This window comes from Suncus etruscus, chromosome 7 (genome assembly GCF_024139225.1).
Source record: "Suncus etruscus isolate mSunEtr1 chromosome 7, mSunEtr1.pri.cur, whole genome shotgun sequence".
NCBI classification, from domain to species: domain Eukaryota; kingdom Metazoa; phylum Chordata; class Mammalia; order Eulipotyphla; family Soricidae; genus Suncus; species Suncus etruscus.
The window spans coordinates 83,679,135-83,695,339 of record NC_064854.1 but is presented as its reverse complement, the minus strand read 5'-3'; the positions used below and the strand labels follow the sequence as shown (position 1 = coordinate 83,695,339).

The following is a 16,205-nucleotide window of genomic DNA, read 5'->3' as shown; positions in this document are numbered from 1 at the left end:
AGGGATTAAGTAGGTAGCCACATATTTTACACATAGTTGGTGATAGGATAAGTTTTAGTTAGTTAGTGGTGTAAAAAAATTAGTTAAAAAAGGGGAGAAATAACAGTAAAGCCCAAATGAACTATCTAATTTAAATACCGCCTGCATTTAACTTTCTTGATTAAGTCAGGTTCTTGCAAATTAAATGTGTTTTATTGTTTTCCATAGTTAATATTTTCAATTACAAAATGTTTTACTGTGTATTTTAATGTATTAGTCTGTTTTCAAAATGTATGTTCTGTATTTATGCTTTTGTGCTTGTGTATAGGGAAGGTTAATAGGAACAAAAAGTTCCCAAAAATAGTTGAAAGGTATAGAAACAAAAAGAAGTTCCAGAATAGTGCTTGGCAGAAAGCATTGAAAAAAAAATTTTTTTTTTTGTTTTTTGTTTTTGGCCCACACCCAGCATTGCTCAGGGGTTACTCCTGGCTGTCTGCTCAGAAATAGCTCCTGGCAGGCACGGGGGACCATATGGGACACTGGGATTCGAACCAACCACCTTTGGTCCTGGATCGGCTGCTTGCAAGGCAAACGCCACTGTGCTATCTCTCCGGGCCCAGCATTGAAAAAATTTTAAGTTACAGGTGTATGGTATATTTTGCAGAAATGTTATATTTTTGAAAAAAGGCTAGTATGTTAATTTTCACTTTATTACGTTGTTATTATGGAAATATTACCCGCCTTTGGCTAAAGGTGGAGTCAGGATTGCAAAAGCTTATTATCATTCATTTTTATTAAGGGAGGGCACCCTGTGTTTAGGTTAGAAGTTTTTCTTTACATTTTCCTGTAATGCGCTTATGCAAATAGCCTCTCTTTTATTATTGACTAGTTTTTCCTTTAATAATTGAGGACAATATTGTTTGGACTTCAGTCTTGTCCACCGAATAAAGCTAATATTTCCACAAGCCTGACTGTCTGCGAGCTGTTTAACCGTCAGCTGGACAGGGTGGCAGACGCATGTTCCGAGCTGGAGGGGAAAGGCCTCATCCTCCATCCCTCCATCAGTCAACCTCTTCAGGGGCTGACTTGCAACACTTTTCTACTGATTTACATCGTAAGACAGGTAGTTTCATTTGATTCCATTTTGTTTCCTTTCTTTTTCTTTCCTTTTGTACATATGTGTGTGTTTGGGGCCATACCTGTCTATGCTCAGGACTTACTCCTGGCTCTGTACCCAGAAATCATTCCTGGTGATGTTCAGGAGATCATATAAAGTGCCAGGGATCAAACCTAGGTCAGCTGTCCACAAGGTAAGTGGCTGCTAACTGTTCTATCTCTTCCAGCCCCTGAAAGTTAATTTTTTAATTGTATGTTTTTAATTTTATATGAGGCACTGTTTATGACAGGAGTCAATGTATATAACAAATGTTCGAACACTATACTCTCGACCAAAGTGTCCATTTCCCTGAACTACTTGTCTCAGTGTGTCCCATACCCCATCTCTCCCAACCCCTTCCATCAATCTTCATCTTCCTGCTCTGGTAAGCTCAGTTCTGTAGACTAAAAACTGCTAAGCCTCCAGCATGCTTGAGATGTTCTGTAATTAATTATATGTTCAATTAATTCATCACAGATGTGAAAAAGTACTTACCAGGGGCAGGGTCTGAAATGGGTGCCAGGTGTACCCTCTGCATAGCAGAACTGATCTCTTTTTTCAGAAAGGAAGGAATGTAGTTTCCAGTCAGTCCACTAGAACATGTAGAATCAGAACCAACTAATTGGCAAAAGAAAAAGCTTATTACTACAGAAATACATATATGTGACCCACATAAGATTTAAGGAGAATAGGGGCAAAAACCAAAGGTAATTACGGTGAGGGGGAGAGAATGAAAACAGATAAAACCAGCACATTCTGAGCAGCACATTACACCACACACCACCTTCAGAAATACCAGGAGAAAAAAAGACAGGCTTACTCCCCTAAGGGCTCAACTCCCCCCCAAGACACATATAAAGAAGTGGTCTGGTGTGCTAAACAAATAGGAGTGTGGATGTTTCTTTCTTTCCAGAATAATTGATTTAAGTTATTCTAAAATTTGTTTCCCCTTTCCATAACACAAAACAGTTAATATTCCAAGTCATAAATGATTTAACTTTTAATTTTTTATTTTAAAATTTTATTGATCAACACACAGATCATCTCCTTATTTTTACTATTAAAAAGACTTGTACATGAAGTCCATAATTAGAAGAACATTCTATTATTAAAATGCATTCATTAGATTTAATTTTGTTTGCTTGGGGACACTAAAGAAAAGGTAAAGGGCTTATTCCTGGCTCTGTGCTGGGATAACCATAAGCAGTGGTGGGAATCCAACCAAGGTTGGTCACGTGCAAGGCTAGTGCCTTATCTGCTGTACCATTTTCCAGCCATATATTTGATTTTTTAATATCATTTATATATTGAGAGTACTTTAAAGCTAATGCTATAGCTCTGATCCCTCATCTTAGAAGGGAGACCTTACGAATCCACAGTTATATACTAGACAGGAGCCATGAAGATCTATCATAACAAACCTTAAGTAAAGCCATAAGTAAATAGTGTAATAAGTAAAAAATAAGATACTAAAAAGCAATAAAAACTAAAAATAAAGTGAATAATTAAGCAATAAAGCCTTAAGTAAAGCTTAAAAGAGTCTATGGAATAAGGAAGAATGCTTTTAGGGATTATTATACAAATGGAAATCATAGCTACTGGGAAAGGAGTTAATGAGTATGGTATTGCTCTGTGCCTTAACCAGACAGACCATTCTTAATTACTGCTTATGGCAGAGTGGGGACAAATATGTGTAAAGAGTAGTATTGGTTGTATAGAACACAATTGTGTTGGTTGTACAGAACACATTTTAATATTTTTGGTGAGATATATGAAAAAAAGTGGACAGGTAAGACACAAAATGGAAAAAAATGGTCAATAGATACAGTGAAGAAACCAAATCTTATTAGTCAATAGGATATGCACTGAAGTTTCATCCAGGGGAAGATGCCATAGCGTCATTAGCATTAGCATTAGAGCACATTTTACAAACTTGACAGTACCAAGGGATATCAAGGATGAAGCACCATATCCATACCCAGCCAAACAGCAATTTGGCCACATCTGTAAGGTTGAAGATGAGTACACCCTTGTACTTGACGACTTGATATGATGCCAAGAGAAACCTCACACACATACATGAAAGGTTACAAAACCATGGGTCATTTCTACACTCTTTCCAACAGCAACACTCTTCTAAACCAGCTACATGTCTAAACCATAATCAAGAGAAGGGATGTTTAACCAATGGTTTATACATATGTTGTTGATATGTTGTTGTTGAGCAGGGTATCATATAGTTATATGCACTGTGTATTTTAAAATATAAACTGACGGGAACAGAGAGATAGCACAGCTGTAGAGCGTTTGCCTTAAACACAGAAGGACGGTGGTTCAAATCTCGGCATCCCATATGGTCCCCCAAGCCTGCCAGGAGCAATTTCTGAGCATAGAGCCAGGAGTAAACCCTGAGCACTGCTGGATGTGACCCAAAAATAACAACAACACACACACAATATATATATATATATATATATATATATATATATATATATATATATATATATAAACTGATATATATTATATAGACCAAGGTCATATTCATAGATATAAGGTTATAGACATGTAACTATAAATTTGGTTAATATATGTAAATACATATAGAAATTTAAATGAGAGGCTGGAAAGATAGCTTGGACAAATGGCACACTTTTCATTCGGGAAACCAAAGGTTCAATTCTGAGCATCTCTGGTAGCAAGCACTGAGCCCAGATCAGCTCCTGAGCACCCCAATCAATCGTCAATTATCAATTGACAATTGATCATTATAATTCATACTTTGATATTACTCAAAGAAAATGGATGGACAATGAATGCAGGCAGAGATACTGAGCAGGATCACTGAGTGCTGATGCTGTGCAGAGAGGCACTGCTTTGTGTGAGGAGCCAGTTTCCCAAAACTGGGATGGTCACTGAAGAGGATGAAGGAATGGTTTCATCTATTAAAGAGAATCAAGAAGAGAGGTATTTAAACTGTCCACCTTATAAGTCTGAGAGGTTTGAAGCCCTGGGGTTGAAGATTGCTGGTCTTCTGGACTGCTCAGAGTATCAGACCCTGATTTATTTGTATTTTCCCTGGAGCAAGGGAAAACACTAGTCAATACTCTGGCCACTCTTGAGATCAGGTCCTGTGGAGCTGGCTTATCCACATGGTCTGCTGCCGAGAGAGAAAGGAGCACAGCGTGGAAGAAGCCCCAAAATTTTCTTTATGCCTTGAGGCCAGTCCCAGCAGTGTTAAGGGGTTCAAATGGTAACAGGGATTGAACTCAGGTCTCTAGCTTGCAATGCACATAATCTTGTGCCTCGAGCTATCTTTGTGGCCCCCACGTTGGTAAGATCCTGTGGTACTACAGCTGGTATCCTCATCACCACATCTGGCCACCCTCACCAGCTCTATAAAGGAAACTCCTTTGTCATCTAGGCACAATTACTCACCTGAATTAATTTTGCTGATGACCGACACTGTCCCTGAAGATTTTCCAGACAACCCAGAACTAGACCATGGATTAGATGGAATAAAATCCTTGCCTGGATTTGGAAGTATGCCATTTCTTATATTTATTCCTAATAGGGAGGAAATTATTTTAAAGTGAAAAAAAAATCATGTTTAAGAGATGATTTCTCATGTTTCAGAGATAAAATTCATAGAGAACACACTTTGAACCAAAAACTTATAGAAGAGGCCAGAGAGAGAGCACAGCAAGTAAGTCATTCACCTTAAGAGCAGTATACCTGGTTTGGTCCCTGCCACCATATATGGTACCCTGAACATTGCCAAGAGTGTTCCTGGGATAAGTTTTCAGGCCCCACCAAACTTCAGTCCTCAAACTCTAACTCCTCCCTGAACTCTCCCACTTCCAAACTGATGATCATAGCAACGCCACTTGGGCCAGATGTTCTTTGAGTCTAGAATATTTTCCCTGGTGGATTCCTAACAGATCTGTCCATTGATCTATGTTTTGACCCCTTGGGTGCTGTGAAGACTTCAGTGCTCCAGGCTCTTCTTATGGTACCTCCTTACACACCACTGCCTTCCTGCTACACTCTGCCACCCCAACACAACTATAAAGTCAACCTCATCACCTCAAGTTCAAAGTAAACCACTTTCCCTGAGGATTACACAATCTTCTTGAAGAAGCAGGTGGAACAGCTACTGTTCAGAACAGGAGGACTACATTGGTCTTTCCTTAGAGTCGCAAAGAAAGAACTCTCCAATTTATTTCCAGCTCCCCAATCCATTTCTTAGGGATGAGGCCTCTCCAGTAGAGATCTGGAAGCCATGTGTTGGCAGGGATCAAACTTTGGGGACTTGCACCTACAAGGCATGCACTCTACCCTGGAACTATCTCCTGAACTCTCCCTGCCATTGCAGGGTAAGCCTCAGCCACTGGCTCCACTGCAGATGCCCCCTGTTGCCTCATAGTTGGTACTTTGTCTTTTTTACTCCTGGTCATACTGCAAAACATCAGACCAATCTTAGATCACAATATCCAGCATGGGATATTTAGTATCATTCCTCATCAAAGAACAAGGACTTCAGTAGGGATAGTCATTCCCATACCCATCCCTGGCCCCAGCCCTTGCCTGGACAGCTTTGTGGCCCACTGGCCTTAAACCTCTCAGAACACAGATGAAGATAAAACCCCAACATTCCTCTAGTTAAGATCCTATAAGAGCTACCCATTGCTTATTATCTAAAATCCAATTTGTAGGGGCCAGAGAGATAGAAGGAAGGAAGGGTATTTGCCTTGCTTGCAGAAGGACAGTAGTTTGAATCCGGCATCCCATATGGTCCCCAGAGTCTGCCATGAGCGATTTCTGAGTGTAGAGCCAGGAATAACCCCTGAGCACTGCCAGGTGTGACCCAAAAGCCAAAAATAAAATAAAATAACAAAAATTAAAAAAAAATAAAATCCAACTTGTATGTTGGAAAAGCATTCAAAGGAGCGGGGCACATAGGTCCTAGTAAGTACAAAGCTCCATCCTCTATCCTTGGGACTACAAAGGCCCTCAGCTTCTACCAGTACACACATGCTCACTTCCCAAGGCGCCAGTGTAAGTACCCAACTGTCAGACCCACACCACCAGGAAAGTGTCCTGAGCACATCTGCAACATCTGATCCCCCAATTAAATTAAGTAAATTCCAATTTCTTACAAAGCCCTGGCTTCTCTGCTCTTCCTCTGACAAGTCAAGGCCTTTCCTGCCTCTAGGCCCCTATGTTTAGCATTTCTTCTGCTTAGTAGACTTGCTCCTCAGTTCATCCCTTCACTAGGGCCAGCTCACACTGAGAGACCTTTCCTGAGGATCTAAAGCAGAGCCTCCTACCCTCAGCCTCAATTACCACCACTTAGGTAATAAATGGCTCATCTATTTCTCCCCGCAATGGAATCTATGATGTGTGGGGGTGAAAGTTCTGTCTTGCTACCACATCACATATTCTGTGACATAATCCCAGGGCCCCAGCAGGACTCAGGGAGCCATACATACTGCTGAGGATCAAATTTAGGTCAGCCACGTGCAAGTCAAGTGCTTTGACCAGTGTATTATCTTTTCCTGTCCCCTAACCTCTAATATGCCATTATGTTCATCACAACATATTCCCTGTGCCTAGAACACAGCAGATTCTCAACACTTATTACTTAGTAAGTCCATGAATGATTAGCCTTAGCAGGAGGGTAAGGCTATTCACTTGAGATTCTGGAGAGAGGCTGGGGCAGTTTGTACCTAAACCATGGGCATTGCCAGATGTGTGCCTTAGTTCCTACTCTGGTTTTCAGGAACCTATTGAAACATCCATCTCTTGAATCGGGTATGGCAGAGACCTCACAGTAAAGCTTGGCTCTTAACTGACAAAGGTGAGATCTGCATTCTTCTGCTGCCTATCTTATCTTAGATAACTATGTAAGACTAAATGGAAAACTTGGGAGCAAAGCAGACATTTCTATTATGCATGCTCAATTTCTTTTTTTTTTTTTTTTTTGGTTTTTGGGCCACACCTAGCGGTGCTCAGGGGTTACTCCTGGCTGTCTGCTCAGAAATAGCTCCTGGCAGGCACGGGGGACCATATGGGATACCGGGATTCGAACCAACCACCTTTGGTCCTGGATCGGCTGCTTGCAAGGCAAACGCCGCTGTGCTATCTCTCCGGGCCCTGCATGCTCAATTTCTAAAAAGATTCCCTCTTCTACAGTCCTGGCACTTGCTTTTTAAAACACAATCTCTGTGGAAACAGAGGGAAACAACTTTTTATCAGTGATCATGGTCAAGGTAAGTAGCTCATTTACCAGGTAAATATCGGGACTGCTTCAAGTAATGCTGCTTCGCTGCTGAACTCATGGTCGGTGTGTCTCGCCTCTGATATGAAGTCTGGGATGGGGCACTATTTCCTGTGCCCACGGGATCAGAGGGCTTCAGGTCCAGAGTACTTTCCAATCTGAGAGAGAGTATGTGGAAGAGGGAGAAGAGGATTAAGGGTATGTGATCTCTAAGGATGTCATGGGTCACCAACTCAGTCCATAATGAAGAGAAGCCATACACTTGCCTGCAGAGTCTCTCATCAGTCTGTCTTTTTTTGTTTTTCAGGTCAATCCTGGTAAATGATGGACTAAAATCTGAGTCATCCAAGTCAGCCCAATCATCAGAATCCTTGGTTGATCGGGACACAAGACCCCAACGTCTCCTGCTCTTTGGCTTGATCTCACCATTTTTATGCTCCAGGCCAGTTAGTATTTTCTGTGTGTATAAAGAGAGGAGTACTTTGGGAGAAATACATGATATAAACAGGGGTCACCCTCAAATAATAACCATTATGAACTTTCTTTGCTATAAAAAGGGAGAAGTGAGGAATTATCATACCCTAGTTTGCTCTACTTGCTTGCAAGGGCACAGGTGGCAAGAAGATTCCCTACTCCACTGTTCACCAATCCTGCACACACTGTGTTGCTTTCATTCATCTAATGAGCACACCAGGTCACAGAGGTGGTATTAACTCCAGGTTTGATTCCTGGTATTCTCTGTCATTATTTTGGGGTTAGAGTGATCAATACATTGGGTATTTTGGGTTCTAGAATGAGACTGCCAAGTGCAATCCCCAGAACACACCCCCAAAAATATCCCCCCCCACACAGCCAATGGCTGAGTGAACTCCATCTCTCACTCTTTTTCCCTCTCTTTCTCATTCCTCTCTTTAATTTTGAGGCCATGCCTAGCAGTGCTCAGAACTTACCTCTGGTTTTGTGCTCAGTCAACCATATATAATTCTGGGATCAAGCCCAGAATGGCCATGTATAAGGCAAGTGCCTTCCTTCTATACTATCTCTCCAGTCCTGAGTCTCAAGTCTCTTTTCATAGTCATGTAATCATGTAAGCTTTTGCAGAGATGAATCCAACAATTTTCTTAGCATATGAGAAATCTTTGAAAAAAGATAAATTTTTCCAGTGTTTGGGCCATACCTAGTAGTGTTAAGGACTTACTCCTGGTTCTGTGTTAGAATGTGAGAAATCCTTGAAAAAAATAAAATTTTCGGGGCCAGAGAGATAGCATGGAGGTAAGACATTTGCCTTTCATGCAGAAGGTCATCGGTTCGAATCCTGGCGTCCCATGTGGTCCCCCGTGCCTGCCAGGAGCAATTACTGAGCCTGGAGCCAAGAATAACCCCTGAGCACTGCCGGGTGTGACCCAAAATCCACACACACACACACACACACACACACACAAAATAAATAAAAATAAAATTTTCCAGTGTTTGGGCCACACCTGGTAGTGTTCAGGACTTACTCCTGGTTCTGTGCTCAATCCTGGCAGAGACTGGGGGCTATTTGGATGTTGGGAATCAAACCTGGGTCAGCCACATGCAAGGCAAGCACCCTACCCACTGTACTATCACTCCAGGCCAGAGGCAACATTCTTAATAGCCAGAGCTAGAATATGAAATAGAACAGAACCTTTAAGGTTCCCAGGTTCTTTTCATAGTTCTGTAATGCTGCAAGAGAAATCTGGCATCATCAGACCTTATATGCAGAAAAGAAACCACTCTATGTGATAAGCAGTGTGTCAAGGCCCGGCCCAGAGCTCACTGCTTCATCTTCATTGCTTACCAAATGAGGATTCTTGGTGTGGAGGGAAGGGAAGAGCAATGGGCTTGGCTTGTTCTCTGGGAGCTGGCTTGGGTGATCTGTCCTGGGAACATCTGCTTTGTAAAGGTAGGTGAGATGCTGAGGGGGATGGCTGGCTTGATGCTGTCGTGTAGAAATCAGCGTTTGTGGCTTGGTGGGGGGCTGGGCTGGAGGGACTGGCTTGATGTAAGGAGGCAGGCCTGCCTTTTCTAGGATGTCTTTCTGTGTCTTTCCTGGATCATCAACACTTTGAGTGATGCTGCCCATGGGATGCCTGATGTGGAAGTAGGGATAGCGAAGAGCCTGGAAGGACACATGATGCCACTTGAGAAGTCTAGCTAGGAAGGGTTTCATCAGGACATCAGGATCACCGGGCTCTATGAGATCATTTTACTTGAATTCTCAGAAGTATGAACCAACTTATAACTGCTTATAATTTATAACTGCTCGTCTAATATGTCTTTAGACTTTGCTTATCAAATGTACGATATGATGCATGTACTAATTATATGAACTAACTTAAAATTTAGTTTAAGCACATTTGCTGGTTACATTATTGCATCTGTTTATTTCTTCTGGCTCAACACAAATCCTCACTTTGTAACTTAACCACCCTGAGTCTAAAAATTTGATGTTTTAGAAATCAACATCTTTGTTGAAAAACTCCGTTTTCTCTTTGGTTTGGGGAATACTAGATGATACTTGGAATCAAGTTCTTGGAAGTCTTTTTCAGTGGGGATAAGGGAAGGATGCAGTGTTGAGAATTAAAGTTGAGGCTTCTGCAGGTATACTATTGCTCTAAGCTAGTCCTGGACCTCAAGCTCTCTGGACCTTTATTTTTAATATTTCTAAGTCCATTTCCTTATTCTATAAAAAAATAATAATAGTCACACAAAGCTAAAAGAGCCACACACAATAATCTGAAGGGTTCTGAATATTCAAGTGTAAAATAAGAAAGTACATCCAAATTTACCCCAGGATAGTTCTAACCTTGCCAAGAACTGAAAACCAAGTCATGTCAGTTGTTAGCTGTTCTGAATATCCCAGGGTGAAAACTAAAAATGTTGGGGTTTACCATTCATTCTGAAATATTCTTCTTATGCCTTAGTCTTTTTGAATGGAAGTTACTGAATATAGCAACATATCTGAATGGCACCTTTTGAAACACTGGCAATAAAGTGACAGTGTGAATGGGTAGACACAGAAGCAAACAATGTGAAGGTCAGTAACCTGGCATTTAGTGTCTTCATAGATCCAGCATTTTTGAAAACAACAACTGATTTGGACGCATTTTTAGTTTTCCTGACATTATTATGAAAAGCATACATTGCTTCTCCTATTAATTTGTTACAGAATCTTTCTCTTTTGTAATGTAGTCATTTAATAGAACTGGGTTCATCCAAAACTTTTTTTTAAAAACTTTTGTTCTCCTTTTAACACATCTCTCTTTTGCTTGTTTCCTTGCTTGCTTTTTCCACAGTTTTCAATCAAAACTATCCTGTTTTAAGTCAGTTATGGCTATATATAAATAAGCCTCCACTCAAACCAAAAATGAACATTTGGGAATGCTCCAGGTTAATGAACATGTGGAGGTTTGGAAAGAGTGATTGGTGTTATTAGAGCTGCTTGAAAAGAAGAGTGTGGCTATGAGACAGACAGGACCAGTGATCAGCAGTGGAAGTGATGGCTTTTTATATCAAAACAACATTCTGAATTCATATTAGTTCACCCAGAGAAGATCATGGCCACAAGACAGAAAGAAAGACCCACAGCCAGACCCCCTGACTCAGAAGAGCCATTTTCACCACAGTTCAGTCAACCATAGGAAAAGAGAAGTACTAAGTAAGATAAGGGAGGGGGTCTTCCAGCTACCCAAGCTGGGTTCCATCCAGCCACACTGTCCCAAGAAACAGGGGCAGACAAAAGACTGGCAGTTGGTTCCTCTTTGTCATAAAAGAGCCATTTTCACCCTTGGTCAGTGCACTCCGAGAAGAGTACAGCCTCTGTGCTTTGCTCCAAGGTCACACATTTCTCTTGTCAAGGAGCCCAACAACAACACCACACTGTAAATGTGAAAGCAAAGCGAAGCCCCAACATGCTGAGTGAACAAAAGACTGTAGTTCTGAAAACTCAACTAGTATCAATCACCAATACAAATTCTCTGATAAGAGAGGAAATGTTGATTTCTAAATGTTGATTAGACAGGAATGTTGAGTATGTTCAAAGAACTCAAAGAAACCATGGAATAGACAGTCGATAGGACTCAAGAGGATATGAGAGTATAAATGAAAAAATTTCAAACAAAAATAATAGGACTGACATACTTGGTAGGTAAAATGAAAAAACTCACCGAAAGTTTTCATCAATGGAGTAACCACTGCTGAGAGCAGAGTCAGTGAGCTGAAAAACATATGACAGAAGAAACCGGAAAAGAGCCTCAAAATAAATGAACAGAAGATGGAAAAAAATCCTCAAGAAACAGAACAAATGACAATAGATCTTTGGGATAAATTCAACAGAAACAACTTAAGAATCTTGGGGTCACAGAGAGACAGGAAGAAAACCAATGAAGAATCAGCAGTCAAAGAGCTGAAGAATGCATGCATCGAATCCTGGATGCCTCAAGAGTACCAGCTAACAGATACCCAAAATAACAGCACCCTCAGGCTAGTCACAATAATAAAAACCATTGATAGAAATAGAATACTAAAAGCAGCAAGATCAAGATAAGAAATTACATATCTTTAAGATTTACAACAAATTTGTCATAGTAACCCCCCAGGCCCGAAAGTAGGGACTCAATATAGTGAAAATACTCAATGAAATGAATGTCTCACCATAAATACTTTATCCAACAAGACTTTCATTCAGGTTTGAAGGAAAGATACACAACTTCATGGATAAACAACATATAGACTCAACTCTACCTTAAAAGAACTACAGGGTCTACTTAAAAGATAAACCTCCCAAACACACCACACTTCCACAAAAAGACAGCACAAAATACCATGAAAATAATCTCCCTCAAAGTCGTTGGACTAAATGCATCACTTAAGAGATACAGAGTGGCAAAATGTATCAGAAAATTAAAACCAACATTTTGCTTCCTGCATTACAATAATCTGTGCAAACACAGACTCAAAGTCAAAAGTTGGAAGAAGGAAGACAATCCTTCAATTCCCTTAAAAAGGATTGGGTGGCCATACTGATATCAGATGGCAGAGACTTCAGGTTTAAAAGGATGACATAGGGCTGGAGTGATAACACAGTGGTAAGGCATTTGCCTTGTATGCTGCATCTCATATGGTCCCCCAAGCCTGCCAGGAGTAGATTTCTGAGCACAGAGTCAGGAGTAACCCGAGTGCTGCCAGGTATGGCCCAAAACAAAAGACAAAATATAATGGCCAAAAGACACATGAAAAAATGCTTTCCATCATTAATCATCAGGGAAAAGTAAATCAGAACAACAATGAGATAACATTACACAAGAGGGATTAGCACACATCACAAAGAACAAGAACAACCAGAGCTGGCGTGGATGCAGGGAGAAGGGACTCTCTTTCACTGCTGGTGGGAATGCTGACTGGTCCAGCCTTTATGAAAAACAATATGGATAGTCCTCCAAAAACAGGAATTGAGCTTCCAGATGACCCAACAACACTACCCTAGGAATATACTCTTGGAGGTCAAAAACACAATGTAGAAAAGCCCTCTGCATTCCTATGTTCATCACAGCACTGTTCACAATAGTTAGAATCTGGAAACAACCCAAGTGTCCCAAAACAGATGAGTGTATAAAGAAACTAGGAAATTTGCAAAATGGACCACTACACAGGTGTTAGGAAAAAAATAAATTAATGAAATCCGAGGGGCTGGAGTGATAGTGCAATGGATAGGGGCATTTACCTTTCACAGAGCTGACCTGGTTTCCATCCCAGGCATCCCATATGGTCCCGTGGGCCTGCCAGAAGTAATTTCTGAACACAGAGCCAGAAGTAACTCCTGAGTGTGCCAAAAGGTATAGCCCAAAAACCAAAAGAATAAAAATAAAAACAAGATTTGATTATTCATGGATGGACAGAGAATACTATGCTGAGCAAAATAAATTAGAGGGGCCGGCGAGGTGGTGCTAGAGGTAAGGTGTCTGCTTTGCAAGCGCTAGCCAAGAAAGGACTTCGGTTCAATCCCCCGGTGTCCCATATGGTCCCCCCAAGCCAGGGTCGATTTCTGAGCACTTAGCCAGGAGTAACCCCTGAGCATCAAACAGGTGTGGCCCCAAAATCAAAAAAATAAATTAGAGGGAGATTCATAGACATAAAAAAATTGCACTCACTTGTAAGATAATCATAAAAATAAAGTGTGGTAATAATATCCAGAGAGAATAGTGATTAGGGCCAGGAGGACCAGTCCATGGTAGGAAGCTTATCACAAATAGTGGTGGAGTGTATGTACAGTTACGGCAAGAAGGGACCACTGTGACAATGATAGCTGTTTCCACTCTGGACAAGAATTGGGTGCTGGAAGGAAATAAAGTAATAGGCATGATACCCCTCAGTACTGCAAACCACAGTGTCTTAAAGGGAAAAAAGAGAAGAATACAGTTTGCTCCGGAGGCAGGTTGGGTGAGGGCAAGAAGGAAAGGGAACATTGGTAGTAGGAAAACTGATAAGGTATTGTATATTGAATGATTGAAACTTAATCATGAAGAACAGTATTTGTGGGGGGGGGGGGATGGTTTTATAAACAAATTTGTAACCACAGTGTTTAAATAAAGAGAAAATGTGCAAAAATAAATAAAAAACTACCTTGCTTCACTTAAAATAAATAAAGCTTTCCCATTTGTCCTGAAAACTATCTGCGAATCCCATCATCAGAAAGCACTTTGGAGGACTTTCCAACTTTCTTGAGTCACCTAGAGTCCATTGGCACCAAATTCGAGCTCCTTCTACAGGTCTTTGGAAAACTGCTTTTTTATAATATCCTGAATCTCACATTTCTCTCTCCAGTTCTTATACATTCTAACATTAACACTATCTTCACTTCTGCTCAGCAAGACCATCTTCTCTGATAAGAGTGGTCATGTTTTGGAATCTATAAAAATTGATACTGTCAATGAAAGAAGGACCAGACATAGCCAATGCAAAAGGTGGCTTACAGAAGGCTGTCAAAACCCACATTACTAGCACATTCCTTGTGGGTGCATTTTATAATCTTTTCATTGGCTTGGGGGAGGGTAGGTAAAAACCAACAGAGGTTTCAAAACGAAGTATCTTCCATCTGTATGCATAAGTGACCTGCAGCTATTTGCATGATCTACACTAGTTATAGGATGGTACAGGCAAATCACTGAAAACAAACTTTCTAAGATTGTTTTATTATTCACAGAATAAAACAGTAACTGTCATCTTATGGAGTCTTTTGGGGGTTAAAAATCACATGTAGGGCCTGGAGAGATAGCACAGCGGTGTTTGCCTTGCAAGCAGCCTGTCCAGGACCAAAGGTGGTTGGTTCAAATCCCGGTGTCCCATATGGTCCCCCGTGCCTGCCAGGAGCTATTTCTGAGCAGACAGCCAGGAGTAACCCCTGAGCACCGCCGGGTGTGGCCCAAAAACAAACAAACAAAAAAAAAAAATCACATGTAGACATACTAGAGCATGCCACCAAGCTATTTATGGTAACTGTCCTCAAATCTAACCAACTGCCTATGTTATATGTGACATAGAGATATGTAAAATGAGCATATTAAGGGAATTCAAAATTATTTATTTACTTTTATGGTTTTTGGTTCATACCTGGCAATGCTCAGGATTAGTCCTGGCTCTGCCCTAAAAAATTACTCCTTGGGGCATTATGTGGGATAAATAGAGGATTAAACCCAAATGGCCACAGCAAGACAAGTACTAACACTCTAGTCCCCAGGAACATTTTCAGAGTGCCTTTCAACAATAAGAACTGATTTATTAAAAAAAAACAAACTGCTTTATACTCTCAACCCATAGAGAAAAGTTAACTGTAATTTAATTTGAACACAGAGTACATAATGTAAAGTATCATGTGAACTGTATGCCAGTTTTCAAAGCAATTATATACTAGATTTATTTATTTTTTTATTTTTTGGTTTTTGGGCCACACCCGGCGGTGCTCAGGGGTTACTCCTGGCTGTCTGCTCAGAAATACCTCCAGGCAGGCACGGGGTACCATATGGGACACTGGGATTCGAACCAACCACCTTTGGTCCTGGATCAGCTGCTTGCAAGGCAAACACCGCTGTGCTATCTCTCCGGGCCCAACAATTATATACTAGATTTTAAATTACTTTTCTGGATGGGGGAAGAGTGTCCCAGGCAGTGCCTGGAAGATCTGAAGGCCCCTCCTGACAACTATTGGTGATTAAATGCAGTGTAGTGATTAAATACAGCCTGACGCAGTTTTGCTCAGGTACTGTTATGCTGGGAGTGCAGTAACTAGGCTCTCCTGGCAGTGTTTGAGGTCCAGGACTGTTCCCAGCAATGTTTGGGGGAACCATGTAGTGCTACAAACTGAATTAGGGTGGACTGCATGCAAGGTATCTTTATCTCTCCAGACTCTTACATTTTATACCTTACAAAGCCCAGCATTAGTGGTATTTAATATTATTTTCATCTGTAATGCCAACTAACATACTCCTCAAGGAGATTTCTAGAAATTCTTCATTCAGCATTAGCTATAAACATAGATGAAAATATATGAAATAGAAAAATGTAGGCAACCTGACTAGCTGTTGGTCGTTTCTTGGGATCCCACTGAAGCATATCTCTTAGCAGCTGAATTGCTTCACTGCTGGCATTTGGAATCAGAGTCTTCAAGTTATTGGGTATGCACTGGGGCCAGCGGAAGTTCATAGCACTGGACAGCTGGTGGCCTTCGGGCCAGTCAGTCTGAAAGAAGGAAAAGAGAAAATCTTGTTCTGCCAA

At 40.9% G+C, this 16,205-nt stretch overlaps 2 protein-coding genes across 2 annotated transcripts in view; one reads left to right on the top strand and one right to left on the bottom strand.

The window, feature by feature from the left end:
* FBXO9 (F-box protein 9) overlaps positions 1-16,205 on the top strand; it is a 505,156-nt gene that overhangs the window by 367,700 nt on the left and 121,251 nt on the right. The window lies entirely within an intron of this gene.
* CILK1 (ciliogenesis associated kinase 1) overlaps positions 1-16,205 on the bottom strand; it is a 66,772-nt gene that overhangs the window by 2,746 nt on the left and 47,821 nt on the right. The window contains exons 8-13 of the mRNA XM_049777014.1: positions 16,002-16,169; positions 9,235-9,555; positions 7,679-7,869; positions 7,422-7,570; positions 4,571-4,699; positions 1,631-1,753 (exon numbers count right to left, since the gene is read on the bottom strand). Of these exons, the coding sequence (XP_049632971.1) occupies positions 1,631-1,753; positions 4,571-4,699; positions 7,422-7,570; positions 7,679-7,869; positions 9,235-9,555; positions 16,002-16,169 (1,081 nt within the window). The remainder of the gene's footprint in view (positions 1-1,630; positions 1,754-4,570; positions 4,700-7,421; positions 7,571-7,678; positions 7,870-9,234; positions 9,556-16,001; positions 16,170-16,205) is intronic.